Source organism: Rhinichthys klamathensis, unplaced genomic scaffold, assembly GCF_029890125.1.
Source record: "Rhinichthys klamathensis goyatoka isolate OS25496 unplaced genomic scaffold, OSU_Roscu_1.1 h1tg000303l_1, whole genome shotgun sequence".
Classification (NCBI taxonomy): Eukaryota; Metazoa; Chordata; class Actinopteri; order Cypriniformes; family Leuciscidae; genus Rhinichthys; species Rhinichthys klamathensis.
Genome location: NW_026606822.1, coordinates 4,051,683 through 4,079,465, shown reverse-complemented (window position 1 = coordinate 4,079,465; position 27,783 = coordinate 4,051,683). Strand labels below are relative to the sequence as shown.

Here is a 27,783-nt window from a genome sequence, read left to right as displayed (position 1 = left end):
TCATTTTTTCCATAGAGAATTTAAAATAGTCTTCGTTAAATAGTTATAAACCATGAACTAAGCCGATCAGCTAAGAGGTGAATCACAACAAACTTTGATTTGCAGCGAAAACGTTTTTGAAAATCGGACAAAAAGACAAAAGGTACCAGACTGTGTACTTAACTGCTTTAGAGAGCATAAACTGCTCATTTATGAATGTTCATTATATGTATAAAAACAATTTACTTTAAGTTTATTGCAAAATATGCATGACATTTCAGTATTTTGAGAGCATGGGGAGATCAAATCGATTACATCATTCGCAGTGCTGTTTTGGAGCTTGTTGCTTTTTTCGACTCTCTGATTGGTGTATTTCTGTACAGCATAATGGGTAATGTAGTTTTTCACCAGGAATTGCACTGTTAATCGGGATTATTTAAAAAATAATATGACGTCTTCAGCAGAAACAAATACCATGGATTAACAATCTTTTACCTCACAGTAGGTCTGTCTCATCATTCAAAATCAGTTTCCTTTTGGAGAAAATAAATTGAGTTTTTACTTCCGGAACCAAACTGTTGCACTCTATAGCTTGACTTAAAAAAAATATCATTAATAATAGTAAATCTAAAAAGTACTGCATTTCTTTGGAATGACATTTAGGTGTCTGCAACATCTTAATGGAATGAAACTAATCAAAGAGATTGCCTTATTAAGAGATCCTTTCAGAAAAGCACAAGAACAGCATTTACTTCAAACATCACTGCGCTAGACCGCCTTAAAATGCTTGAACATCCAAAGAGAACATTGTAGAAGTTCTTGGCAAGGTGGCACGCCATTTAATTTCATTATGACACAGCTGGCTTGAATACTTGATTTTGATTGGTCGATCGTAACATTCTAAATCAGGGTTTCCTTGAGTTGATGAAAATAAAAAGCATAACATTTTAAAATTAAAATATAAACAAAAAATAAAACACAAACAAATACGAATTATTTAGTTTACCTCCATGTCACGTGACCATTAACCGACATTAGAGACCAATCCAATGCAAATATGCTGTGTAATTATTGAAATTAGTAATGAGATCTCTTTAATGCCTCAGTTGTATCGTCTAGACAACTATATTAAATGGAGACTAACTTAAGTCTCATGTTACCCCCAGTGATCTCACATGTGTCTCTTGTTTCAGAAGAAATCTCAATAATATTACAAACTTGTGCTCAGATTTACAATGATCTCATTTCTGAACAAATTCTCCCACAAAGAAATCTGAGCTATGCTATCCACTTTCATTTATATTTATTATATTTTTATTCTCCAAGGAGCATTTTGTAGACACATCACAGAAAAAGCTAATATTGCAATGAAGCATAGGCTAAGTGAGAATTCCTCTGAGCTCTGAAAGTGCAATAAGATCTTCGTCTGTGTTATGACTCAAAAAGGAAACCTTAATTCTGCATGAGAGGACTTAAATAGACATGATAACCACATAATGCTGAGGAGCCTAGGGAACAAGATGAAATGATCATGGTAGACAAGTGCTTCCCTCAATACTGAGACGAATCCATTAGCACAATACAATGAACATTACTGAAAAATTAATTTGATGAAGATGATGTCCGATTTCCTGGGTAGAAACATTTAAATATCAAATTATGTCTCTCTCCATGCAGTGAGAGAAAAACAAAGCAATAGAGGCAGGAAACAGAGGATTCTGGGATGCATGCATGTGCCTAATTCAGAATTAAATACAATTTTGACAAGAGTGTGAATTTTAATTGAATTAGCCACAACCCACAGGATGTTGAATAGGAATTTTAACTGGAATGACAGGAAAAGGAATTTAAGGAACAGAAATGAGATGATATTTAAGAAAATGGACATAAACAGATGACTTTCTACATGTGTTTGTTTAAGTTTTACCGTTCCAAAGAAACGGAAATTAATACTTTTATTCAGGAGGATGCATTAAATTGATCAAGAGTGACAGTGAAGTGACATTTATAATGTTACAATTATTTTTATTTCAAATAAATGCTGTTCTTTCGAACTTTCTATTGATCAAAGAATCCTGAAAAAAAAAAAAATCACAGTTTCCACAAAAAATATGAAGCAGCACAACTGTTTTCAACATTGATAATAATCAGAAATGTTTCTTGAGCAGCAAATCATCATATTAGAGTGATTTCTGAAGGATCATGTGACACTGAAGACTGGAGTAATGATGCTGACAAATTCAGCTTTGATCAGAGAAATTAATTACATTTTAAAATGTATTTCAAAGGAAAACAGCTTTTTTAAATTGTAATAATATTTCACAATATTCCTGTTTTTACTGTATTTTTGAATGCATCAAATGTATGAATGTAGCCTGGGTGAGCATAAGAGACTTCTTTCAAAAACATACAAAATGTTACAATTAAGAATTAAATATGTTACCGACCTGAAACATTGAACAGTACTGTATATAAAATATCAGTTTCAGGAAATAAACAGATAGGCTAATTAATTACTAATGTAAATTAATATCCATTTATTTCCAGAAACTAAAACAAAAATACTCATTTTTGGAAATAACCCATTTGTTGTGTGTATGAACATATGCATGGTTAATTCTTTCTTACAATGAAATGTATTGTAAAAAAAAAAAAAATCACACTTACAGCAGAGTTTTGTTCCATTTAAATTCTACTTCCTCAATTTAAATTCAAATCACAATTCCGTACTCTGATTGCGACTTCAATTCAACTTCAAAAGGCATTCTAAATTAAATTCTAAATGGCACAACTGGTGTTTCAGGTTTGGAAAGTGTAGGAAAAGAGAGATAGTGAGAGAGAAATGGTGAGCGAGGCGAGCAGTGGTGCAGAGAATGAACCACCCCTCCCTTTCCCAGCCAGCAGAGCCTCCGCAACAGAAGCAGAAGCAGGAGTTTGTGAAGATGCAGAGAACAAGGCACACGGCAGCTCAAAGTAACTATAGATAACATGGATCTGCTATTGTCTATTGACAAGTCAGGCCAGTTCAGCTACTACCAGTAAGAAAGACTTCATTACGAGACAACTATAAAGACTGAGAAATATAATAAAATGAGAGAACATACCAGCATTTGAGGACCTCTTGTAGAAGACCCAATGGAACAGGAACAACTGCTACAGATGACGAAGATGTCAACGGTCACAGTAACTGAGAGTTGGGAGAAAGCGGACCTGATGTACATCTCCATCGAGAGCACTATCGCCCTGGCATCGGTGCTTGGGAACGTGCTGGTGGTCTTGGTGGTGTGCATGAACCAGGGTCTTAGAGACCCGACCTTCTGCTTTATTGTCTCTCTGGCGCTGGCCGATATAGCGGTCGGCGTTCTTGTCATTCCGCTTGCGGTGGTCATCAGCCTGGGTCTCACCACACAGTTTTACACTTGCCTCTTCATCTCGTGCCTTCTCGTCATCATCACCCAAAGCTCCATACTGTCCCTGCTGGCCATCGCCATCGACCGATTCCTGCGCGTCAAAATCCCCACCAGGTGAGTCTGAAACACTTACTGATTAAAGATTCAATATTTGACATTTAATAATACTTAATTACAGCATAAAAAGTGTGTATGTTTACCTGTATATGTCATGTGACCATTAACCAACATCAGACCATTGAACATGTAAATGTGTTGTTAAATTATAAAAATATTAACCTAATATATCATGCTGTACATTTGTGAATCCCTCTTCTAAATAAACCGTATCAGGGTGATGCACAAACATATTTACTATGTCTATTCATTAGTGCACAGTAATAAAGAGAAATCACAAATGTCAAATGTTATGCTAGTTAACTGGCTTTAGATTTCTAGGACGTTACGTATGCATGGTGCATAAAAAGCATTTTGCCAACTGTGTCACAATAAAATGACTTTTGCATTACACAAAGCAATAATTTAACATAAAATGATTGTCATGCACAGCCTCAAGGCTTATTGCTACCATGCAATGGCTTTATGATAAAAAACAATACATAGTTTAATTTAATAATAATTGTTCTATAAGCAACGAAGCTTTGAGAGTTTCTCATACAATTAAGTGTCACAGTCAGAACTATTTCTAAAATGTGCATTTTGTCACATAGAGATTAAACTTTACCTTTAATGCATCAGTTGTGTTTTATCATGTTCCTTGGCCAGACAGCAGGACCGCAATATATCTGTTGCTTTCTTTAATGCAAATCAATGTGGTGGTGTAATGCAAGGCTTTTAACTAAATTAAACCCCTGCTGTCTGTCAAAGGGAATGATGTTCACTGGTCTGATAGTATTTTGGCAGCGTACCTAACCACTCATTTGCCTGATGTTTGATGGCATGTGCTTATGTAACACATTTGTGAGGAACGGTGAATTAAATGTATTAAAATATATTAAAATACATCATTTATATCTAATAAATAACAAGTTTATTTTCATTTAGAAAATGCACTTAGGCAAATGTACCTAAGGCAAGTGTAACTCATCCATTTGTACTGCAGACATAATAATAAATAAAGCTTCAAGCAGCAATTATCGGAAGAATTATCGCAAGCGCAAGAAGACGATAAGACATGCCAACATGGCTGGGAGTGTCAGACCAACTACAGCAAGGAGCAATTAAAGACATTTTAAGATGATTTTAGGCAAAATAGCTGAATAATAATGTTACGATCCCTGGTCTAGGTCAGGGTGTAACATAAACAACAAAACCAATTCCTTTAGTTAGCTTGAGTTTATTGCTATTTTCTTGCCCTCTGAGTTGTTTTCAGGGCCGCATTGTGTTGACATTCATAAAACAATATCTTGAAAATACAGAATCAAAGAATCAAACAAACAGGGGAAAAGTAGAAGCAAGATCTTCAGGGGTGAGCTAATGCCAAAACAATAAACCAAACAGAACTAACTTTCCCACGAAAGCTACCTTTCCTGTGAATCAAATAAAAGAAACAAAACATACAATGAAATACCCTATCTCCTTAACTAGCACAATAACCAGGAGAAAAATAACGGCCTTTCGGCCTACAAAGAAAACAAGGCACTCACCCCCTACGGCTTCTCAAATTAATCATAAACATACAGACACGATCACGGGCACTGGTGTGCTGGGTACAAATCACACAGTATCAAAGTAGTTACACAATACTCTGCTAACACAAGCTAGGAGCACATAAATCACACGATTGGGCTTCATTTTCACCGGCTGACAAACACACAGTACAACACCGGGGCAATCAAAGAGGCAGAGAGCACCCTCTACAGGAATTCCGGGGAATTTATAGTCCAGGCCTCTTCTCTGATCCAACCACCCATAGCGTTGCATTAGATCCAGGACCAATCCTAAAGGAGAAGGAGACAGCAGCAACAACAGCAGAAACAACATAGCTGCATTACGTCACAACCGTAACACCCCCACCCTTAAAATTACAAATTATTATTTGTAACCACCAAAACAATTCTTAATCCCCAAATTAACATGGCGCACGTGACAAGGCATCAGCAAGTATATTTTCACACCCCTTCTTGTGCCGAATTTCCAAGTTAAAACCTTGTATCAACAAAGACCAGCGCATCAGTCTTTGATTCGAATTTGACATTCGAAAAAGAAAAACCAGGGGATTGTGGTCAGTATACACCAGGATAGGGACATTACAAGCATCAAGATAAATTTCGAAATGCTGAAGTGCAAGCAACAGCGCAAGAGCCTCTTTCTCGATTGTGCTGTAATGTTGCTGCGATTTCGTAAATTTCCTTGAAAAATAACATACCGGGTGATCAATTCCCACAGCATCCTCCTGAATAAGGACTGCCCCTGCTCCCACCTCACTCGCATCGACTTCCAATTTAAATGGTTGTGAAAAATTTGGAGCTGATAGAACTGGGGCACTACACAGCAACGTTTTAACCGCATCAAAAGCTGACTGACACTCTGAAGTCCACTCAAACACTCTAGATTGACTCAGTAAGTTGGTAAGGGGTGATGCAACTTCAGCAAAGTTCTTGCAAAAAGCACAGTAATACCCGGTCATTCCCAAGAAGCGGCGCAACTCTCGTTTCGTTTTAGGAACGGGAAAATCAATAATACACTCAACTTTTGTATTAACAGGACGCACTTGCCCTTGACCCACACATTTCCCAAGGTATGTCACAACAGCTTTACCAAACTCACATTTAGCAAGATTTAAAGTAAGCGATGCATCACTTAGTCGATGAAAAACTGAATACAGATTTGTTAGATGCTGCTCCCAGTCAGATGAACAAACGACAATGTCATCCAGGTATGCCTCACAGTTTCCTAACCCAGCCAGCACTATCCTCATCAGGCGTTGGAAAGTGGCGGGTGCATTTCGCATCCCGAAAGCCATCCTCTTGTATTCTAGGAAGTGATCAGGTGTAACAAAGGCAGAGATTTCTGAAGCCCTGGCGGTCAAAGGTACCTGCCAATAACCTTTTAACAGGTCGAGCTTAGTCACAAACTTTGCAGCGCCAACCCTATCAATGCAATCATCCATCCTTGGTAAAGGATAGGAATCGGGTTTCGTTATGGAATTTACCTTGCGGTAATCGGTGCAGAATCGAAATTTGCCATCTGATTTAGGCACCAACAGACAGGGTGAGCTCCATGAACTGGAACTTGGCACAGCAAAACCATGTTCTAACAAATATGCAGTCTCTTCTTGCATTATTTCTCTCTTGATGGGGTTTACACGATAGGAATTCTGCTTAATAGGAGAGCAATCACCCACATCAATATCATGCTCCAACACTGTAGTTTGACTTGGCACATCAGAAAAAAAAGCAGGGAACTTTTTAATGAGCGCAATAACATCACTTTGACAAGCTTCACTCAAGTAACACAGATGAGACTTTAAATCCACTAAAAGCTTGGAATTGTCCAACCGAGCACACGATACATCTCGCATTCGCAGCCCATCATCCTCAGGACAGTATACGGCTGCCATAGCAGGAGAGATGGAATCAGTGTTTTTTTGCATATTCTGAACATCATCCTTTTGAACTACATCCCTCATTACATAGGCTTTTAGCATATTAATGTGACACACTCGGGTCTTTCGTTTTCTGTCAGGCGTATTAATGACATAATCAGTGTCACTTAATTTCTGCTTGATGGTGTAGGGACCTGAGAACTTTGCCTGCAATGGCGACCCTGGAAGAGGAAGAAAGACAAGCACCAAATCATCTTCCTGAAAACTTCTAAAGACACTCTTTTTATCGAAGCGGGTCTTCATTTTAACCTGAGTGCGGCCCAACTCCGAAAGTGCCACTTCACGAGCTCGGTGTAGGCGTTCTCTGAACGAATTCACATACTCAAGTACACTAGTTTGGGGGGTTGTCTCTGCCAGCAACTGTTCACGAAACAGTTTTAACGGGCCCCGCACAGTGTGCCCAAACACTAATTCGGCAGGACTAAAACCCAAGGATTCCTGAACGGTCTCTCGTACCGCAAACATGACCAAGGGAACACCCTCATCCCAATCTTTCCCAGTTTCAAAACAGTACGTACGCAACATACTTTTCAGGGTCTGATGAAAGCGTTCCAGTGCTCCCTGTGACTCTGGATGGTAAGCACTAGAAAGTTTATGCTTTACTGACAAACAGTCCAGAACCTGAGAAAACAGCTTGGAGGTGAAATTTGTACCTTGATCCGACTGTATCACTCTAGGAATACCAAATGTAGAGAAAAATTTGACTAGCTCTTTAGTCACATTCTTAGCCCTAATGGTACGCATAGGAATCGCCTCGGGATACCGAGTAGCAGCACACATTAGAGTCAGCAAATACTGATATCCAGACTTAGTCTTAGGTAATGGACCGACGCAATCAATAATAATTCTCTCAAATGGCTCCGACACAATTGGAATAGGATGGAGAGGAGCACTAGGAATTCCCTGATTAGGTTTACCAGCTAGCTGGCACACATGACAAGAACGGCAGTACTCTGAAACCGATTTTTTCAAGCCAGGCCAGTAAAAATAGTGAAGGATGCGACTAAAAGTCTTGTTTACTCCCAGGTGGCCAGAGAGAGCATGATCATGAGCTAAACACAAAATCTGTTCACGATAATTATGAGGAACCACTACCTGAAAAACAGTCTTCCAGCTCAGATCCTTCTCTGATGGAGACCACTTACGCATAAGCACTCCATCCTCCCAAACATAAGCCACATCCTTATCTACTACTTCATCTTTTTGTACAGCCTCAGTGAGACATTTGACTAGAGACGGGTCAGCTTTCTGCGCAGCCGCCAGCTGTTCTTTGCCGGTTCCACACAAAGACTCAAACTGGACTGCAACATCCTGGTCGAAATCACACCCCTTAGGAGAAACATCCTGCGCACATTCCCCTCTGTCAACTTTATCAGTCATAAAGGTTTCAGACACATCTAAAACATCATCAAACTTCCTAGCCTGAGCACGGGTTACCGCACAAGCAGTAAAAACAGAAGGAAACTTTTGGCCCACATCAACCCGCTCACAAAACCCAGACACCTCTGGCTTGTCCACAACAATGGGCTGAGGAAACACCTTACCACCAGCAATATCGTTGCCTAATATCAAACCTACTCCTTCTATTGGAAGCTGAGCACGTACTCCCAAACTTACAACTCCAGTGAACAAATCAGATTGGAGGTAAACAGAGTGCAAGGGAACTTTAACACAACCGAGTTCAATGCCACGGATTAGCACGCTAGATCCGCAGTATGACCGTTCTGAGAAATCGAGCGCGCTCTCCACAATAAAAGATTGAACCGAACCAGTATCTCGCAAGATCGTAATCGGCTTCAAGTGTCCCTGTTCACCTGAGAGAGATACTGAACCGTTCATAATAAATGGGCAGTATAAGTTTGTATGCGGATTAATAAAGTTCCACGCAGAGGGCGCAATATGAACTAGAGCAACTCCCTTTGGTTTCTCAGATGGTTTATTCTGATTCCAGCGCTTACAATCTGCAATCAAATGACCCGGCTCACGACAGAAAAAACACACGCGCCTCTCTCCCTCACGAGCCACATTTGTATTACGAAACACACTCGAGGCTGCCTCTCTATTCTCTCGTTTTCCCTTACCCTTAAAAAAAACCCTTGAATCGTTTCTCACAGGAAATTCAACAGATGAACCATGTTTCTCTCTACACACAGACGGAGTAAAAACAGTTTTGTGCGTGAGCACAAATTCATCTGCCAAAACAGCGCCATTAGTCACGGATAAGACCTTCTGCTCATTCAGATACACCACGATGTCCTCTGAAACACAACTTTTAAAGTCCTCTAGCAACAAGAGTTCGCGTAATTGCTCAAATGTTGTAACTCTGCTTGCGGCACACCATTTGTCAAACAACACAGTTTTCTCGCGAGCAAACTCGCCAAATGTTTGACTGGAAATTTTCTGATGGTTTCTGAATTTCTGACGATAAGCTTCAGGTACTAATTCGTATGCTCTCAAAACAGCAGCTTTAACAGTATCGTAATTCAAACTTTGTTCAATAGGTAAAGATGTGCACACTTCCTGAGCTTTACCCACTAATTTACATTGCAATAACAGCGACCACAACTCTTTTGGCCAATGTAATGTAGCTGCTATGCGCTCAAAAGCGACAAAATACGAGTCTACCTCCGTCTCTCTGAAAGGAGGAACAAGTGTAATGTATTTACTCACATCAAAGCTGGTCACAGACGCACCAACAGAGGAGGTAATGGGTAGACTTTGATTCGGTGCAGGTGAAACTGGCAAACGAGGAGATGGTGGTCTAGATCTGGGCACAGGCACAGGCACATTAGGTGGCAATTTGGCTTGTAGTTCCAACCTGCGTAAATTAAATTTGCTATCAGCCTCTAACTCCCGAGTCCGAAAGTGAAGAAGCTGTGCATCATAATCCTGTTTTTTTAACTGCAAGTCCAACTCTTTCAATTTAATAGCTAGCATAGGATCAAATCGGGAATGACTAGGATCTATGCTAGGAAAAGAAAAGGTATCTCCATCAACTGCTGCCTCAGCACCCGTCCCAGTTACTCCCTCCACAGATTCATCAGGCAAAATTCTAGCCTCCACCAATTTGCTATACAACTTCTCTTTAACAACTTGTTTTCGCCCCTCCCTAGGAACAACAATATTAAAGAAATCTGCAATTTGTAACAAATCAGCTTTACGACATTTATTAAATTCCTCCGTGGTAGGAGACAACGTAAATGACGTTAAATCAAATTCCATGCTTACACTCCTCCAATTCGTCCCGCACCCAAGGAAAATTACCAGGCAACAAATGCATGTGAAACTAATATCAATTACCTTCATTGATATGCAACGGACGAGCCCCCAATTTATGTTACGATCCCTGGTCTAGGTCAGGGTGTAACATAAACAACAAAACCAATTCCTTTAGTTAGCTTGAGTTTATTGCTATTTTCTTGCCCTCTGAGTTGTTTTCAGGGCCGCATTGTGTTGACATTCATAAAACAATATCTTGAAAATACAGAATCAAAGAATCAAACAAACAGGGGAAAAGTAGAAGCAAGATCTTCAGGGGTGAGCTAATGCCAAAACAATAAACCAAACAGAACTAACTTTCCCACGAAAGCTACCTTTCCTGTGAATCAAATAAAAGAAACAAAACATACAATGAAATACCCTATCTCCTTAACTAGCACAATAACCAGGAGAAAAATAACGGCCTTTCGGCCTACAAAGAAAACAAGGCACTCACCCCCTACGGCTTCTCAAATTAATCATAAACATACAGACACGATCACGGGCACTGGTGTGCTGGGTACAAATCACACAGTATCAAAGTAGTTACACAATACTCTGCTAACACAAGCTAGGAGCACATAAATCACACGATTGGGCTTCATTTTCACCGGCTGACAAACACACAGTACAACACCGGGGCAATCAAAGAGGCAGAGAGCACCCTCTACAGGAATTCCGGGGAATTTATAGTCCAGGCCTCTTCTCTGATCCAACCACCCATAGCGTTGCATTAGATCCAGGACCAATCCTAAAGGAGAAGGAGACAGCAGCAACAACAGCAGAAACAACATAGCTGCATTACGTCACAACCGTAACAAATAATATATACAGTAACTAAAAATATGATTTAATGGATTATCACTTTCGACCAATAGGTGGCGCAGTTATTGATGTGATGTGGTCAGAGTGAAGTGACAATGACACATACAAAGTTTGGTGTCAATATGGTGTCGAGGCATTGCAGAGATAAAGCCTGAATAGTCCTTTTGGCAGCATGCCTGAACTTTGCTGCTGCAATATATGAAAACGGTTTCGTCTATCAACACGAAATCCATAACTTTTAGTCTGGAAATGATACGAACAGTCTTGGAGGAGTTTGAAAAAGTAGGTATTGAATGAAAACCAAGTTGGCGGACAGGAAGTTCGGCCAAATACGGCAAACCTGGTATCTATGTTCTCGGCGTGACCCAAATTAAGACCAGTGTCATTACAATAGGCATATTTATTCAAAAGTTATTAGCATTTTTGGACATTTTGTTATAACTTTTAACCAAAAGGTGGCACTGTCTCTAAATATTTTGATTACCTTCAGGGCATGGTGCTGATGACACATACTGAGTTTCATAATGTTACACCAATGCATTCATTAAGTATAGCATTTTATATCACAAAACTGTATTGAAGTCAATGGCAATTTCATGTTTTGTTCTATTATAGCGCCAACAAGAGGCACAATCCTACCATTTTTTTATGTGTCCTCATAGTGAGCCCATACATGTGTGTGTCAAATTCGGTGAAAATATCTCATTTCGTTTTGGAGTTATAGACATTTATATGTATAAAAACATATAACAAATGACCCACACCTGACTTTGTTTGCATTTTCTCGCCACTTACTATTAATATTTTGACATTTGGGCACCAGCATATGGCCAACGACATATGTTTCCAAAATTCCTATGGTGGTTTTGTCTCGATCGGTCTAACGGTTTCGAAGATATTGGTAAATGTTTTTTAAGCGCTAAATCACAACGCTACACAAAGCGTAAGGCGAAACCTAGCATGTTTGGTATCGTTGGACTCGGCAAGGATTCAGGAATCTAAGGAGATGACTCCCCTGAAAATAAGTCAACCAGACCCATCCGTTCATTCGCTCATAAAATACAGCATTTTAGTACAAAATTCAAAATGGCCGACGCCCAAAATGGCCCTGAATCTAACAAGACCACTTTTATGATTTTTGGACAAGTTATAACCAAAAATAATGCAATCGAATCGCCTTGAGCCAAGGAATCAGTAGAATTTTGTTTGTAGCCCTTATGGTTCAAAAGTTATAAACTTGAGTGAAACTTTGGACAGTTGGTGGCGCTAGAGGGATTGAGTTAGAGACTCCAAATTTGCTATGGTGAGTGTTCAGACTGTCCTCTATCAGTGTGCCAAATTTCATAACTTTCCCGCAAGCAGTTCTATTGACTGCCATAGACTTCCATACGGAAGAAGAAGAAGAAGAAGAAATGGAAGAAGAATAAGAATAAGAACACCAACGATTTCACGAGGTGCCACTGCCTACACACTTTCAATGCTTGGCCCCTAATAACAAACACCAATAATAATAATTCGAAATCATTTGGACTTACCTTTATCGTCTAGTCTGGATGATACGTCTGGGTAAAAAAGTCCAAAGACTCCACACACCAATCCATATCTATAAAGAGAATAATATAGACATCAATGAGCAACTAACCTCCCATTCAGAAAATGTCTAGCTGTGTATTATTACTATAGTACTTTGTAAAAAAAACTTGAATGTGAATGCACTTAGATGTGAGCAATGCATTTACAGAACAACACTTGAATCGCCGTTTGCTGATATATTGGTTTCAAAAAGTAATTGTATTTGTATTGTTTTGGCAGGTACAACATCATTGTTACACAGAGGCGGGCGTGGGTAGCTGTGGGTTTGTGCTGGCTCATCTCTTTTCTGACTGGCCTAGTGCCTATGGCCGGCTGGCACTGCAGTCCACCTGGAAATGTCAGTACGACGCCCATCCAATGCCAGTTCACCAACGTCATGCGCATGGATTATATGGTCTACTTCAACTTCTTCGTCTGGGTGGTGGTTCCCCTGACCATCATGATCGGCCTGTACGCCGAGATCTTCCGCGTGATCAAACGCCAGCTCAACCGTCGAGCCGAGGCCACTTGCGACTCCAGCAAGTACTACCGCAAAGAGCTGAAACTTGCAAAGTCGTTAGCACTAGTTCTGTTTCTCTTTGCGCTCTGCTGGCTGCCACTTCATATCATGAACTGTTTTGTGTTTTTTTGGCCCACATGCACAGTGCCCAAGAGTGCTTTTTATGTGGGCATCTTTATGTCACACATCAACTCCGCACTCAACCCGCTAGTGTATGCCTTCCGCATCCAGCGCTTCCGTGATACACTGATTCATATCATTCAGCGATTCATGCTCTGTAAAGCCTCCTCAACCAGCCCAAGCCAGCACGGTCCGGGACCAATCACGGAGAAAACACAAGTTCAATAGCAACTAAGACTTGAGGGGGGAATTTACTAAGAAGGGGAGCGTACGTTGGAGTTGTTTTAGCATCTGATTGACTAAAGGAACTATGTAACAGCATAAAAACACAAAATTGTGCAATGCAATTTTTCATTTTGCATTCTTATTCTGACCACTACATTGTGGGGGATGTTGCAGGCCAGTCCAATCTGACATTACTGCAGTCCATGCACCTGAATCAGCTCTTTACAGTGCAGAAACAGCACTAGTCAACACTGTGTGTCTGGAAATATGCCCAGTTATAATGCTCTTCTCCATCATTTGATGAATTACTGCTGCCGTGATCACAGGAAAATGGACACAAACATCACTTTTCAAACATAATTGTGCAGTTTTGTAAATATGGTGCATTCCATTTTAAGTCTTATTTGCACAGCAATGAGGCATGTTGCACTGGACAGAATAACAATTACTTTAGCCAAAGCGCAATGCTATACCGCACCTGGGTCCAGTTGAATAAATATAGCCATTTATATGTTAAGAGACTAGTTCTGTCCCAAATGATGCACTATACACTCATACACTATGTTTGTATGCACTATGTACTCAACCGTGTAGTGTATGAATTTTACAAGGTTATTTTGTCATTCAACATTGGAGACCGATAGCCGCTCTCCCTCTGCTAATTAAAGCTGCAACAGTTGAGTGCATGAAGTGTCCAACATTTCACACTTCTTTTTATCGGGTAATTAAGTGTATTATCTGGGTATTTAAAGTGCACTTTTTCCTTTTCTGAATTTTCGTTGTGAACACACTACATGCACTAAATATACTACAAATCGGATTAGAGTAGTGCATAAGTATGCGAATTGGGACGCGTCTTGTGTCTTAAAGTTCATCCAAAAATGTCAATTCTGTCATCTTTAACTTACCCTCAAGTTATTCCAAACCTGTATGCGTTTCTTTGATCTGCTGAACACAAAAGAAGATTTTGAAGAATTTAGGTAACCAAACAATTAATGGGCCCCTTTGACTTTCATAGTATGGAAAACAAAATACTATGGAAGGCAATCTTCTACTATCTTCTTGTTCAGCAACAAAAAGAAATTCATACAGGTTTGGTAAATGATGACAGAATTTTCATTTTTGTGTGAACGATCCCTTTAAGAACTAGTCTGACCAACTAGCAGTTAGTTTGGGGTAATCAGTCTTTTCGGTATCAAAGAGGATTTATGCACAGCTTCACTACTTCCTGAACTTCAGCCAGCTCCTTTGCTTCCTGTCTGCCATTATTGGACAAACTGATTAATCCAGGTTGGATTAATCAGTTTGTCCAATAATGGCAGACAGGAAACAAAGGAGCTGGCTGAAGTTCAGGAAGTAGTGAAGCTGTGCATAAAGCCAATTAGAGACCAATCTATGTTACCAATCTATGTAACTGTCTTATAGAAAAAAAAAAAGATTTCTAACTTGTCTTAGCAGTTTATGCAACCGGCCCCTGGTTAAGTTGGATAGTGTGTGACTGGTAAATAAGACTGTTTTTTGTGCTGAAATGCAAATAATAATAATAATAATAATACATTTATTTATAGAGCGCTTTCAATCAAAGTGCTTTACAAACAGAATATAGGTCAAATACACACAATACAATAAAAAAAGAAAATCGAGACATCCATCCATCCATCCCACCTAGCGCACAGTGCCACCGGGGGCTACAGCCAATCCCACAATCCCATCCCACTTTGACGACAAAAAAGGCGAGGTACACTCCAAACAGGTTACCAGTCCCTCGCAGTACATCGAGACAGTAAAAAAGTAATACCACAATACAAAAAGAGATAACTGAACATTTAGGACTCATACGCAGCAGCGAATAAGTAGGTCTTAAGCTTAGATTTAAAAACCTCAATCGAACATGCCAGTCTAATATCTGTCGGAAGACTGTTCCATAGTGTTGGAGCACGAAACGGAAAGGCTCGCTCACCAACCGTTTTCTTCCTAACCTTTGGTACAGTCAGAAGTCCTGTCCCGTGGGAGCGCAGCAACCGAGTAGGCACATAAGAATTTAAAAGATCAGACAGATTTAATGGTGCGAGGCCATTCACTATTTCGTATGTTAACAACAAAACCTTGAAATCAGCTCTAGCCTGAACAGGGAGCCAATGCAGTGAGGCCAGCACAGGAGTTATATGCATGTATTTAGATGATCCAGTCAGAATACGAGCTGCAGCATTCTGGACCATCTGCAGACCTCGCAAACTTTTCTTAGGCAGCCCCGAGAACAATACATTACAATAATAACAAAGGCATGAATAAGGGCCTCAGCATCATTCCGTGCCAGTATTGATCTAATCTTTGCGATTTTTCGGAGATGAAAGAAAGCTACTTTGGTCACCTCTTTAATATGCAAATCAAATGACAGTGACCGATCAAAAACTACCCCAAGATTCTTTACTCTATCCTTGCACTGAATGACTGAATCATCAATGGACAGAGTAAAATTGTCATACAAATGACCTAATCTAGTTGGTTCAATAGCTATCATCTCAGTTTTTGCTGAATTGAGTAACAGGAAGTTAGCTGATAACCAGCTTCTCACACAGCAGCCAAGCAAAATGCCGAATGTAATATGACACAGCTGTACAGTGAATTCACCACTGTGAGTTCAAATATGGACAGCTACTTCAAAGATCTCTTTCTTTTGAACGTAATAAAAACATTTTGTGGCCTGATGTGGCTGTAGGATAAGCATTGGATGGTTTGTTAGACTTGTCATGTCATTGAAATGCACAGCAAACAACAAGCTAGTAAATAGATTAAAACGGGACAATTTAACAGAACCAGTTTTGAACAAAACACACCAATATTCATTACAGTGCTAACTGCTAATACTTCAGTAATGACAATTGGGAAAAATGTGCTAAAACATTGAAATAATAGGCAAAAAAGCATAATAGTCCATAGGCTTCATTTTCTTGGTTCAAAACATAATTATTTTTCTTTAACTGTACACGTGTTAGGTTAGACAGACTTTGTGTATTACAATAAAAATTCCTATACATTTAGCTAACAAACTATATCCAGCAAATTTACATAACACATAGCTGTACCAAACTATAGAGTTATGTGCTTTTATGACAGTAAAGATTTGCATTTAACACATGACTTAAATTTTCCATTTAACCAATAATTAACTTTCCTGGACTGACAATAACATGTATGCAAACTGGTATATCATCAAGATTAATATGAAGATGGATTATAATGCCTGACTCAAAATACATTATGGTCACAAACTACCAATTTACTGAGATACATGTTGAGTAAGATATGCATCCAGTTCCAGACTAAGCTACTATAAGGGTCAAACGTTTTTTTTTTTTTCTCAGGCTCAGGTCTTGTTTTTCATTCTAGCGACAAACCAAACCAACTGATGGGTGAACCAAGAGATGAGCGAGACAAGAGGAAGCTCCGTTTTACAGAAGTGGTACACTGGCCTTAAAATATGACCAATAAGTCAAAGATAACAACTGTGAACTTTCAGAATGCCAGCAAGTGAAAACAAAATCTTTAAAAATGTTTATAAAAAACTATAATGTCATTGGCATAACCACACCGTGGCCTATCTTTATGAGGTCTTGAAGCGGTAATGTTGGCTTGACATACATCTATCTATAAGCAGCCTAGTAGCAACCACCCAAAACACCAAACTCACAACCTAGCAACCATTCAGAACACCAAAATCACAACCTAGCAACCACTCGGAACACCAAACTCACAACCTAGCAACCACCCAAAACACCAAACTCACAACCTAGCAACCACTCGGAACACCAAACTCACAACCTAGCAACCACCCAAAACACCAAACTCACAACCTAGCAACCACCCAAAACACCAAACTCACAACCTAGCAACCACTCAGAACACCAAACTCACAACCAAGCAACCACCCAAAACACCAAACTCACAACCTAGCAACCACTCGGAACACCAAACTCACAACCTAGCAACCACCCAAAACACAAAACTCACAACCTAGCAACCACTCAGAACACCGGTCCACGCAGCATATAAAACTGCTTTCAAACTGTTTCACAGACAAGGCTTAAGCTAGTCCCAGACTAAAATGCATGTTTCAACCCTAACCGAGAGCAACTTGCACTGATATATTTTGAAATATATCAAAATATTACGACTTTATTCTCGTAATGTTTCGACTTTAATCTTTTATTTATTTATTTTTTTGCGGTTCAGGGATTCCGTATAATTTAACTTATCCTGGCCGTCTGTGAAACCACCAGGACACACACTTTCAAACGGTTTTAAACTTCCAAATTGTCAAATCAAAATTCAAACTTTCATTTTCTAGTTTTATAATGCAATTATAAAACAAGTGAAGCAAGTCAAATAAGGAGAAATAGAATAATAATTTCCAGAAATGACATTAACTGAACCTCAATGTAATCATTTCCCCCATTATTTGTTCCATCGAAGAGCGGCATTATCTGTTTTGATCATAGACAGTAAAAGAAATGATGTGAAGTTTGGTGATGTATCGAATCTGCGCCGCTGGACACACAGATGATGACGTCAAGCTCTGAACATCGGCTCAAAGTTTCGCATCCGGTTGAAATTACTATTATTAGCCTTAACATATAGCGTTCCCTATCCTTAATTTTAAACTGTCAGCCGCCCAACTGAGCTCAGGATCGTGTTACGGATGTGTCTTAATCAGGGTTTGTGTTTTCATCCCATTATAATACTCACAGACGGACGTAAACAAAGTCGCTAGTTATCGCTGTTTTAGCCAGCGAATGCTAATAAACAGTCTGTTCGCCGCGGTATTTTACATATACTTGCTTGTTTGTTATAATAAATTATAATAATTATATTTATATAACTATAAAATACTGAAGATAACACATTATTATTCTTGACTGTAGAATGTTTGAATGCTAACTAGTGCGTATGTTGCCTAATAAGGTTGACCAGCGGTGGGTATTTGTCTCACTAAAATTGATTTCACTTTATCTGGGTTGTTTTAATAAGCTTATCTACGTTTTCGTGGTTACTAAGAAAGAAATGCCACGTTTTTGGAGATCTACCATGGTATTCTCAGAAGTGTGGAGGTCTGACAAACAAACTGAATTCTGCACTGTTATTGTTTTTGGCATTGACAGGTTGAAACGCAATTCTTGGGGCTCCAGTTAACCCTCCCCTCCAGCCGGTGTGGGGACCTGTGTTGCCCCCCTCTTCTCCTGCGAGATGGGCAGTCATTTCCGCAGCTACATTTGGGATCCGATCCTCATCATCTCTCAGATTGTTCTCATGCAGTGCATCTACTACAGCTTCTTGGGTCTCTGGTTAGCTGGTGTTGATGGTTTGGTCCATACCAGTAGATCACTTGACCAGATATTCAGTTATGAGGTAAGAACCTGTCCAAATAGAGCTGGATGAAATAGTTACAACAATCATGGCTTTCTTGAAGTAAATGTAATGCACATATTGTTTACAAGCTGTTTTATTGACGTCTTTCCCAGGGTGAAACACTGATTGAGCGATTACATTAGACATGATAGATTTTAGCAAGCTGAACTGTTGCTTTCATCATACCATATGATGATCATTAATGTTTTTTTAATGCTATAAGTTCCAGTAAAAATGAAGAGATGTTTGGTTTATGATTAGCACTACAGCGATCTCTCTCACGCCACATAAAAGAGCATCAATTTTGTTTGTATTTCAGGATAAAATTGACAGGATCTGAAATCTAAGGCTTTGTGGTTCTTATCAAAAATAACAAATCACAAAGCTTATCGTGATTTTTAGATGAGAACAGCGTAGACTAATAGATCGATCTTGGCATTTAAAAATCAATATTGGTTCATCAAAATTAAAATTGATATTGTCATCAACCCAGCCCTACAAATAACTAGTTGACTTTCTTTCAAGGTTCTTGGGTTTTCAACAACACAAGGCCGCTTATCCATGATGGCATTTATTCTGAATTCTCTCACATGGTAAGTTAATATTAATGTCTCTTATTTCAGACAGTTATCTCACTTTTATCCACCATCTTAAGTCATTCTTGGCTCTGTTTCTCTTTCTCAGTGCTCTTGGCCTGTGGTTCTTCATCCGACGGGGAAAGCAGTGTCTGGACTTCACCGTAACAGTGCATTTCTTCCACATGATCGGCTGCTGGATCTATAACGCCCACCTCCCAGCTGCCCTGTCATGGTGGTTGGTCAACGTGGCCTGCATGGCCCTCATGGCAGTCATTGGCGAGTACATGTGCATGCGGACAGAGCTCAGAGCCATCCCTGTCAACACGGCACCCAAATCGAACCTATGAGGACTGTTTAGAGACAGATGTGCCACAGCTGGTCGGCGTATCGGCAGGGCTGGCATGTTGACTAACGCCGCTGTGGTTTTCCGGGAGGACGAGCAGAAAGGACTTGGTTTTTTGGTGATGTATTGGTCACGTCACTGTATTTAATCCGGATGACATTGATTTGTGCCACAGGATGTCAAATGGGTTTTCAAGATGCATCGAATGAGGATGATGACTTCCTGGGACTTCCCGCAGCATTCGCATCATTTCAAAGGGACTATTGTAATTATATTTAGTAATTATTAACGGTTTTCATCATTCACAGATGGCTGCGGAAAATATGAAAGTGATGATGTGTTCTAACCGCACAGAAAAGCATCATGTCTTATATGCAAGTCTCTATCTAAATAAAATGCAATATAATTCTGAATTCTTGGATAATGGATCGTAATCCTTTGGAAAGAAATGTGGTTTTCATGTTTTATCAAGTCACCATTTTACTTTTACCAATGGCAGAGTTTCATTGACCTCAGATGCAAGTTTAAGTCAACATGAAATCAAAATGGACCCATTTACTTTCTTGATAGATGTTCCTGTTGTTATTGAGCATGTTGTTCCAAAGGACAAAATTAAAAGTGGATGCCTGATTTTTTATCCCCTTTTACTTTTCTGTCATTTAATATCCTAGTTCAATTGGAAATATAAATGTTTATTGAATAGGATAAACCCCTTGAGATGAACCATCTCGTTTTTGAGGGGGTCCTAATTTACAATACAACACAGAACAAGGGACAAATCAAACACATTACAATTAAATAATTAGACAATACCACAATCAACACACTACAAAAAAAACGACTTAAAAAAAGTTAAGTATTTAGGTGTAATGTTACATTAAGGAAGTAAAATGTGTCTCAGATGCTATTTAATGTTTACATGTTTACTTCAATGTACTTTGCATTAAATTTTGACCCACATGTCTGTCAGCTACAATCAAAATCCCTTTCAAAATTTGTTTGCAATGAGTAATCGCGTGATAAATGCTTTCGTTGAGTTAAAAGGCAAATCAGATCAACCACATTTTTTTTTACATATACTGTTGCAATAAATCAGAAACTGCAATATATGTGTAAATGTATGATCCGGTTTGTCAAAAGTGTGAGTCTTGGCTTTCATAAAAAAAAAGAATTTTTTTCTTTTACTGTTAACCTTGCAACATCCTGTTTCTCAAACACTTTCAAGCCACATAATACTGACTACTACAAAATACTATAGGAAAGTCTGTGAACTGTCTTGCTTCAGGCTCAAAATATATAAGAATTGGAAAAGTTGTTGCAACCTGTTAGACATTGTATTGTGTTTCAGGCATTTGGTCAATGGTTTTGCTTTTTTGTGGAACTTTGTAGCTTTGAATTACAGAAAACATTAAAGTTGAACTGCTTGAAGCTGCTCAAGTAAACATCATGGCAGCCGCATGGATTCTCAAACATGTGGCAAAATACTCATCGCTTTAAGATGTTAAAGTTTTCGCAAATGTTTTGTCAGAATAAAACTATATTCTGCCGTGTCCTTGATCTGTTGAGCTTAAGAGTATTGGTACAAATAAGTATTGATTATAGAGCACTTGGGTGAATCTCATGAAGCCTGGAAAGAACATGTCTGGGTGGGTCATATTTCACCCTAAAGAAATGTTTGTCTTTTAGGGCCAAAGTTATGACTATAAACAATTAATACAGTACACAAATATTACCATGATGTATAAATACTTTACAGCTTTAATATATATATATATATATATATAAAAAATTCTCATTGTACATGTAGTTTTTCATACTCTATAGGTATTACATTTAAATTTATTTGGAGGAAAATTAGTCTAACTGTCATAACTGATAAAGGTAAATCCAAACACAAATGTATTTATTTAGGGGTGAAATTGGAGCTTTTGAAGTGGGTGATCCTCTCCCAAACTCAGGGTGGCGCCAGTGCGTGCACGCGCGCGTTCGCTCAAACCCAAACAAAGACGTAAAAGGATTCGCTCATGTTCTGCTTCCGGTGGTTTTCGCCCCGCGCTGCTCCGCTGTGAAAATGCCGAAGTGAGTGTGTCTTTTATGTTTATTTCATACAAACATTTACGATATATTATACAAACAAACAACACGTCTTGGTCGTGAAAGATTAATCAACGTATCTGGTGTACATTTCGGCATTATAGAATACTACATTACAAACACAGCTGCGTTTCTCAGATAAGAGCTAACGTTAGCTCTCTAAGCTAAGTCGGCTTTTCAATGGATTTGAACTAGTGTGCTTGTTATGTTTATTCACAGTTTAAATGCTTTAAATAACGTTTTTCTGTAGAATCCAGTTTTTAACAAAAATGTGCGAAAATAGAATTAACAAAAGAGTAACTTACTATGTAAATACCATTCATTGCACTTGAATTTCAATGCCATTATATTACCGTATTATATATATAACTTACATGGTGTTCTAAATTACTTTCAAGAAGACTATAGTAATACCTATGTCCAACAAAATCATGGTACTTGTTACTTTTGTACGTGGCAGTACTTTACTATGGTATTTATTAATGAGCTGAAATTATCATTAGTATCATCCCTGTACTCTAAGTACCACTACGTTGTTTTTGTGTAATGTGAGTTTTTTTGTGACACCAATTTTTTCTCCCTCTTTCAGGTTTTACTGTGATTATTGCGACACTTACCTGACACACGATTCGGTAAGATTAGCACTCTTAATGTGACCTATTTAAAATGACATTCATTATTATATATGTGTAAAAGTTCATTGTTTATGTATTTAATCTCTGCAGCCATCCGTCAGAAAGACACACTGCAGTGGACGTAAACATAAAGAAAATGTGAAAGATTATTATCAGAAATGGATGGAGGAGCAGGCTCAGAGTCTCATCGACAAAACAAGTGAGTAAATCATATTCTTATGCATGTTTATCAAGTCATTACCACTGATCTATACATAATATGCATACTTGATATAATTATGAGTTGATTGAGCACTAATTTATTAGGCTCCTGTGTAAAGTACTTTTTGTGTGTTACAGCTGCCGCCTTCCAGCAGGGTAAAATCCCACCCACGGCGTTCCCAGGAGCCCCTCCACCTGGCGGATCTCTGCTTCCTCATCCAAATATTAGTAAGTTTCAGAGCTCTGAAATGTTGTCTGCCTTTCGTAGCAGTCGCACAGCTTACCAAGTAGTTCTCGATGCTTATTTGTCAGTTTACAGGCAAAACCACTGGGTCTCATTCACTAATAATTGTGTGGATTATTTCATATTTGTACGCACAGGAGAACTTCTCACAAAATCTCCTAATTCACAACATGTGCATGGATTTGCTTAACCGCATTCAAACATTAATGAATGTGGAGTTTTCTAAATGAGCGGCTACGTGCGTGCCATGAGGATAGTCATTTGCATAAAACACGACCATTTACACAGACCTCTCATTAGCCAGCTGTACACATAAGCGCTGCAAGGAGATTTACAGTTAAGACCCAATTGACCAGTAATGATGAATGAAGACCAGGAGTCTGAAATGCAATCCATCAAAAGTTTCATCATCAGCATATTCAAGGAGCTTGTGGGCCGCTCTGCTCACAAATCCAATACAGCCGTAATTCTTCTCTAACAGAGTTTAATAATTATTTGTCATTACTTCAAGTTTCATGATTCTGATCATACCGGTCTCTTGGTCATGTGGTCATTCCAGCACTCTTGGGAGCCGTATTCTGTAACAAAGACACTGAAGCTCCTTTCACACAGCGCGTTGATCCCGGGAAATTGCCAGAACGCCTTCTGTGTGAACGCAAACACGACCCGGGATTGATGCCGGGTTGGGGACCTAGTAACGTTGCCGGGTTCAGTCCTGGAACCCGCGCTGTGTGAACAAAAGCCGTAATCAATGCCGTGTCCTAATGATGACGCTGAAGCCGGGATCGTTCGCCAGCTAGTGAAACAATACCTAATGCGCTAGTTTATGATCGAATCAGAAAAAAATGCACAAGCGTGGTTTCGCAGCTTATAAGCAAACTTAAGTCGCTGCTGAGACATTGTCACGTGTCTTTACGGGATTTTTATGGGTTGTGTGTGAACGCACTCTCTGATTCTGGAAAATCACTGGTAGTGTGAATGAACCAAAATCAAATGAACCCGGGTCAAATCCCGGGTCGCTTTATCCATGTATTTTCCGGAATATCTGTGTGAAAGGGTCTTGAGAGAGACACACGTATAGCTTCCTCAAGGTTGAAGTCTTCAGAGCTCTAGCTAGACCAGCAAATATTTCCAAAACATAGTGATAAGATGTACTTTCTCACAGTCAGAGGCTTGTACAACGTTCTTTCTTTATTCTATGGTGAAGCAGATGAAAAGTAAATGCTTTAATTGTGACCTGTTAACAGGGCCTGTTGTAACCTTGACTGCCATAGTCAGCAGGAAGAGTTACAAATATGAACATGGAACAACAGCACTTACAAGACAAATGAGGCTAAAAATGACTAATCTCATAAACCTAAAAAATTTATTCAAATCATTGTAAATATTGAAGGATAGATATTGATTAATAATGTGATCAAAACAGAGATGGAGTTCAGGAATCCACCCCTTCAGTGTATATTTGCGTATATATATTTTCTTCTATCAGACTATATGATGAAATGAATTTGTATTTATTTTTATATATAAAATATACAAGTTATATAATTTAACATGAATCATGATTTGTTCGTGAAAAAGTCTGTACGCAGATGTCACGCCTGCTTTGTGAATGAGACCCATTGTTTTTAATGCCCTGGTCAATTTTGAGCTTTTGGCCTATTCTGCTTCCATAACATCATCTTTCAGAATAGTGGAGAAGAAACATCCAAAATAAACATTCAAGTGTTTATTTCATTACACTATCTATTTGCGTCTGTAAATTTCAATAACAATAGATATGTTTTTAAAAGCGTTTCCTCAAAATGATTTTTCTCTGCACTATTATCTATATTCGGGGTTTGTTAATGTATCACTCGCCTGAAATATATTTTAACATTAGTTTCTACAGTATTTTCTTATTAATGGAGTGATAAAAAGAGATCCAAAATCCCCTCTGTGAAACACTAATACAAAATGAAACAATACTTGTTAATCCAGTATTTGGATATCTGGAAATCTAGTTTAATTACATAATGCCTTATAATATGACTTGTGTTTGTTTGCTTGGTTTTATTGTATTTATATGATATTTGTTTTTTGTAATTGACATTTTGTCATGAAAATAGCCTTAGATGCTGACATGGCATTAAATAAAACTATCTATCTATCCACACTAGATTGTATTATATAAATATTGGCATCATATCAGTCACCATGCTCTTTAGCTTTTTGTCATATCCATTAGGGATGATCCGATCACGCGATCGGAAATCGGGCCCGATCACGTGGTTTCAGACTCGATTGGAATCAGAGGTTACCTCCCGATCAGGACTCGGATATATGTAAATTAGGGGTGTAACGGTACATGTATTCGTAATTATTGAACCGTTTCAGTACGAGGCTTCCGGTTCGGTACGCATACAAACCGAACGATTCCTAGGACCATTTTTCCTGCAGACAAAATCCGCGCTGGCGCGATCACCACAACGCTGCGCAACATCAAATGGCAAACGTAATGAAAGCGGAACGAATCTTCGCTACTCATTATATTGTGCTTAACGGACCATTTATCAGTTCGGACCAGCAACATCTGTGCAGCGCGAGATCAAGCGACACTGTGCTAAGATATCCAGTGAAGAAAACATTTGAATTCTCCACTGAAGTAATAACATCGCTGCGAGATCTAGTGAGAAGCATTCACATTTCTCCGTTATTAACCGTAGATCTCTATTAGATCAAACAGCGCTGACGTGGAAACCAGGAGAAACATTGTGCCGTGAATGAATATGGATTTAATGTTGCACTTCAAAACTCAAATATTATATAAATATATATTTAAATGTTATTTTTAATGTGATTACCAACACATTATTTGTTCATCCTTCAAAGATGACCCCCATTTATAAACCTGAAAGTTTCAAGATGTAGGAAAACTCAAACTTATTTAAAAATAGTTTTTCTTTTAATAAATAGGAAATTTCTCTGGCATTTCTTTCTTTTTGCTGTATCGTGTCGAACCGAACCGCACATTTTGTGAACTGTTACACCCCTAATGTGTATATATTCTCATTATTTTTTTATACACTTTTAAAACATTTTTATTTTTTGTTTACATGCCTGCCGGGTATTTTAAGTTGAGGTGCTATTCGTTTTTATATTAGACTTTTTCTATATTTACTGTTGCACTAAAGTCAAAAAGTGAAGATTTTATGTTATTTATTACTTGATTGTTCAAGCTACCTCACAGAAGTGCTCTGTTTGTTAACAGAATTGTTGAATGTTAAAATAAGTTGAATTAAATAAAAAATAAGGAACATCCTGGATCTGTTTTTTTCTCTCTTCTTATATTTTTTTTTATGTATTATATAAGAATCGGATCGGGACTCGGTATCGGTAGATAGTCAAAATCAAATGACTCGGACTCGAGGGCAAAAAAACCTGATCGGGACATCCCTAATATCCATCAAACAATAAATTAAGAATTTACTTTAATGAATTGATTATATTCCAAGTTTTTTACATAACTATAAAAACACATGTGTTTCCTTTGAAGATTATGTTCCAAGAATAAGATATTTTTTTTGCAGGTGGACCTCCGAGGCCTGGCATGTTACCAGCTCCACCAATGGGTGGTCCTCCTATGATGCCCATGATGGGTCCACCTCCTCATGGCATGATGCCTGGAGGACCAGGTAAGATTGGTGACCGCCTAGATCAAATGTAGATGTAGCCAAGTTCATGTCAAGGGTGTCTCGTCAACAACAATCTGAATTTAATATCTAAATTCTTCTGGATTTCTTTCAGGTCCAGGTATGCGTCCACCAATGGGCGGACCTATGCAAATGATGCCCGGGCCACACATGATGCGACCTCCTGCTCGGCCAATGATGTTGTCCGTTAGACCTGGTATGGTGCGACCTGATCGATAAAACCACGATTTCCCACCCGATATCCATGCAAGACTCGGCCAAATATCTACACTGGTTTTACAGTCGATTGAAGATTTTTATTGCCCATTTGCGTTTTATGATGACTAATGCCTGCAGTTCAGGAAACATTGGTCGCTCGAGTGACTCGGATTATGACAAATTCCTGTAAAATTTAATGAACCTTCCATTGGCTTTCATTTCATATTTATGACAGACCAGAGGGTTACAAAGTGGGTTTGTGTATGATGTGCATTTATTACGTTGATGGTTGTTTTGTTTTTATTTACTGTTGTTTTTTTTTTTAGCATTTTGTTTTTCATGTATTTTGAGAAAATAAAATGGAAAAACAACGTTTTTTTGCTTGTTTTGATTTGGTCTACTTGTACAGTTTTTAAACAAACACAGTAAAATGTATCTTGATTACTCACAATAATGTAATCAAATCAATAGCCAATCCAGCTAGTGTTGTAATTTATAAAATATCCTGAAATAAAATGCAATTCAAACAAGACAAAAACAGAGCAAAAAGTCTTGAATTTATTAGTTCAATGGCATTGAGATAGTATAATGATTGTTCTTTAAGTAAATGGAATGAACATACAGAATAGTATGAACATTCAAGACAAAAAGTACATTTAATCGACATCTTTTAATCGTAGTTACTTTACCTTCTACATAGGCCAACAGTGGTATTTTTTTCTTGTGTTGTCAAGTGCAAGCATTCAGCCCTGATCCTGGTATGTTTCTGACATCCTCATACTCTTCCCAACCAGGGAAAATAGAGGACACTAATGTAATTTGTGTTAAATAGTTTGTCAATATTTGCTCAAATTATGTGAAGTTCAAAAGAAATTC

At 38.5% G+C, this 27,783-nt stretch overlaps 3 protein-coding genes across 4 annotated transcripts; all 3 read left to right on the top strand.

The window, feature by feature from the left end:
* Positions 1–878: 878 nt before the first annotated feature.
* On the top strand, positions 879–20,473 carry sys1 (SYS1 golgi trafficking protein). 2 transcript variants are annotated; one of them, XM_056270400.1, is made up of 4 exons: positions 879–889; positions 18,676–18,922; positions 19,448–19,515; positions 19,607–20,473. In XM_056270400.1, the coding sequence occupies exons 2-4, from the start codon at positions 18,761–18,763 to the stop codon at positions 19,845–19,847; spliced, it is 471 nt and encodes a 156-aa protein (XP_056126375.1). In that variant the 5' UTR covers positions 879–889; positions 18,676–18,760; the 3' UTR covers positions 19,848–20,473. The 2 variants fall into 2 exon arrangements, with proteins under 2 accessions (XP_056126375.1, XP_056126374.1); XM_056270399.1 differs by lacking the exon at positions 879–889 and adding an exon at positions 18,075–18,231.
* LOC130104017 (adenosine receptor A1) lies at positions 3,104–13,547 on the top strand. Its single transcript, XM_056270396.1, has 2 exons — positions 3,104–3,503; positions 12,892–13,547. Exons 1-2 carry the CDS (start codon positions 3,115–3,117, stop codon positions 13,517–13,519), a joined length of 1,017 nt encoding a protein of 338 aa, XP_056126371.1. The 5' UTR covers positions 3,104–3,114; the 3' UTR covers positions 13,520–13,547.
* Positions 20,474–21,850: 1,377 nt separating the features above from the next.
* snrpc (small nuclear ribonucleoprotein polypeptide C) lies at positions 21,851–27,283 on the top strand. The gene is made up of 6 exons (XM_056270545.1): positions 21,851–21,922; positions 22,527–22,569; positions 22,663–22,771; positions 22,912–23,001; positions 26,587–26,691; positions 26,804–27,283. The coding sequence occupies exons 1-6, from the start codon at positions 21,915–21,917 to the stop codon at positions 26,926–26,928; spliced, it is 480 nt and encodes a 159-aa protein (XP_056126520.1). The 5' UTR covers positions 21,851–21,914; the 3' UTR covers positions 26,929–27,283.
* The last annotated feature ends 500 nt before the right edge of the window (positions 27,284–27,783 follow it).

Excerpts from the sequence above, each read along its gene's own strand:
- snrpc (XM_056270545.1), top strand. Across the intron at positions 22,570-22,662 it reads CTTACCTGACACACGATTCG|CCATCCGTCAGAAAGACACA; the intron begins GTAAGATTAGCA and ends TAATCTCTGCAG. Across the intron at positions 22,772-22,911 it reads GAGTCTCATCGACAAAACAA|CTGCCGCCTTCCAGCAGGGT; the intron begins GTGAGTAAATCA and ends TGTGTGTTACAG.
- sys1 (XM_056270400.1), top strand. The coding sequence starts at position 18,761 with ATGGGCAGTCATTTCCGCAGCTACATTTGGGATCCGATCCTCATCATC. Across the intron at positions 18,923-19,447 it reads ACCAGATATTCAGTTATGAG|GTTCTTGGGTTTTCAACAAC; the intron begins GTAAGAACCTGT and ends CTTTCTTTCAAG. Across the intron at positions 19,516-19,606 it reads ATTCTGAATTCTCTCACATG|TGCTCTTGGCCTGTGGTTCT; the intron begins GTAAGTTAATAT and ends TCTCTTTCTCAG.
- LOC130104017 (XM_056270396.1), top strand. The coding sequence starts at position 3,115 with ATGGAACAGGAACAACTGCTACAGATGACGAAGATGTCAACGGTCACA. Across the intron at positions 3,504-12,891 it reads CGCGTCAAAATCCCCACCAG|GTACAACATCATTGTTACAC; the intron begins GTGAGTCTGAAA and ends TTGTTTTGGCAG.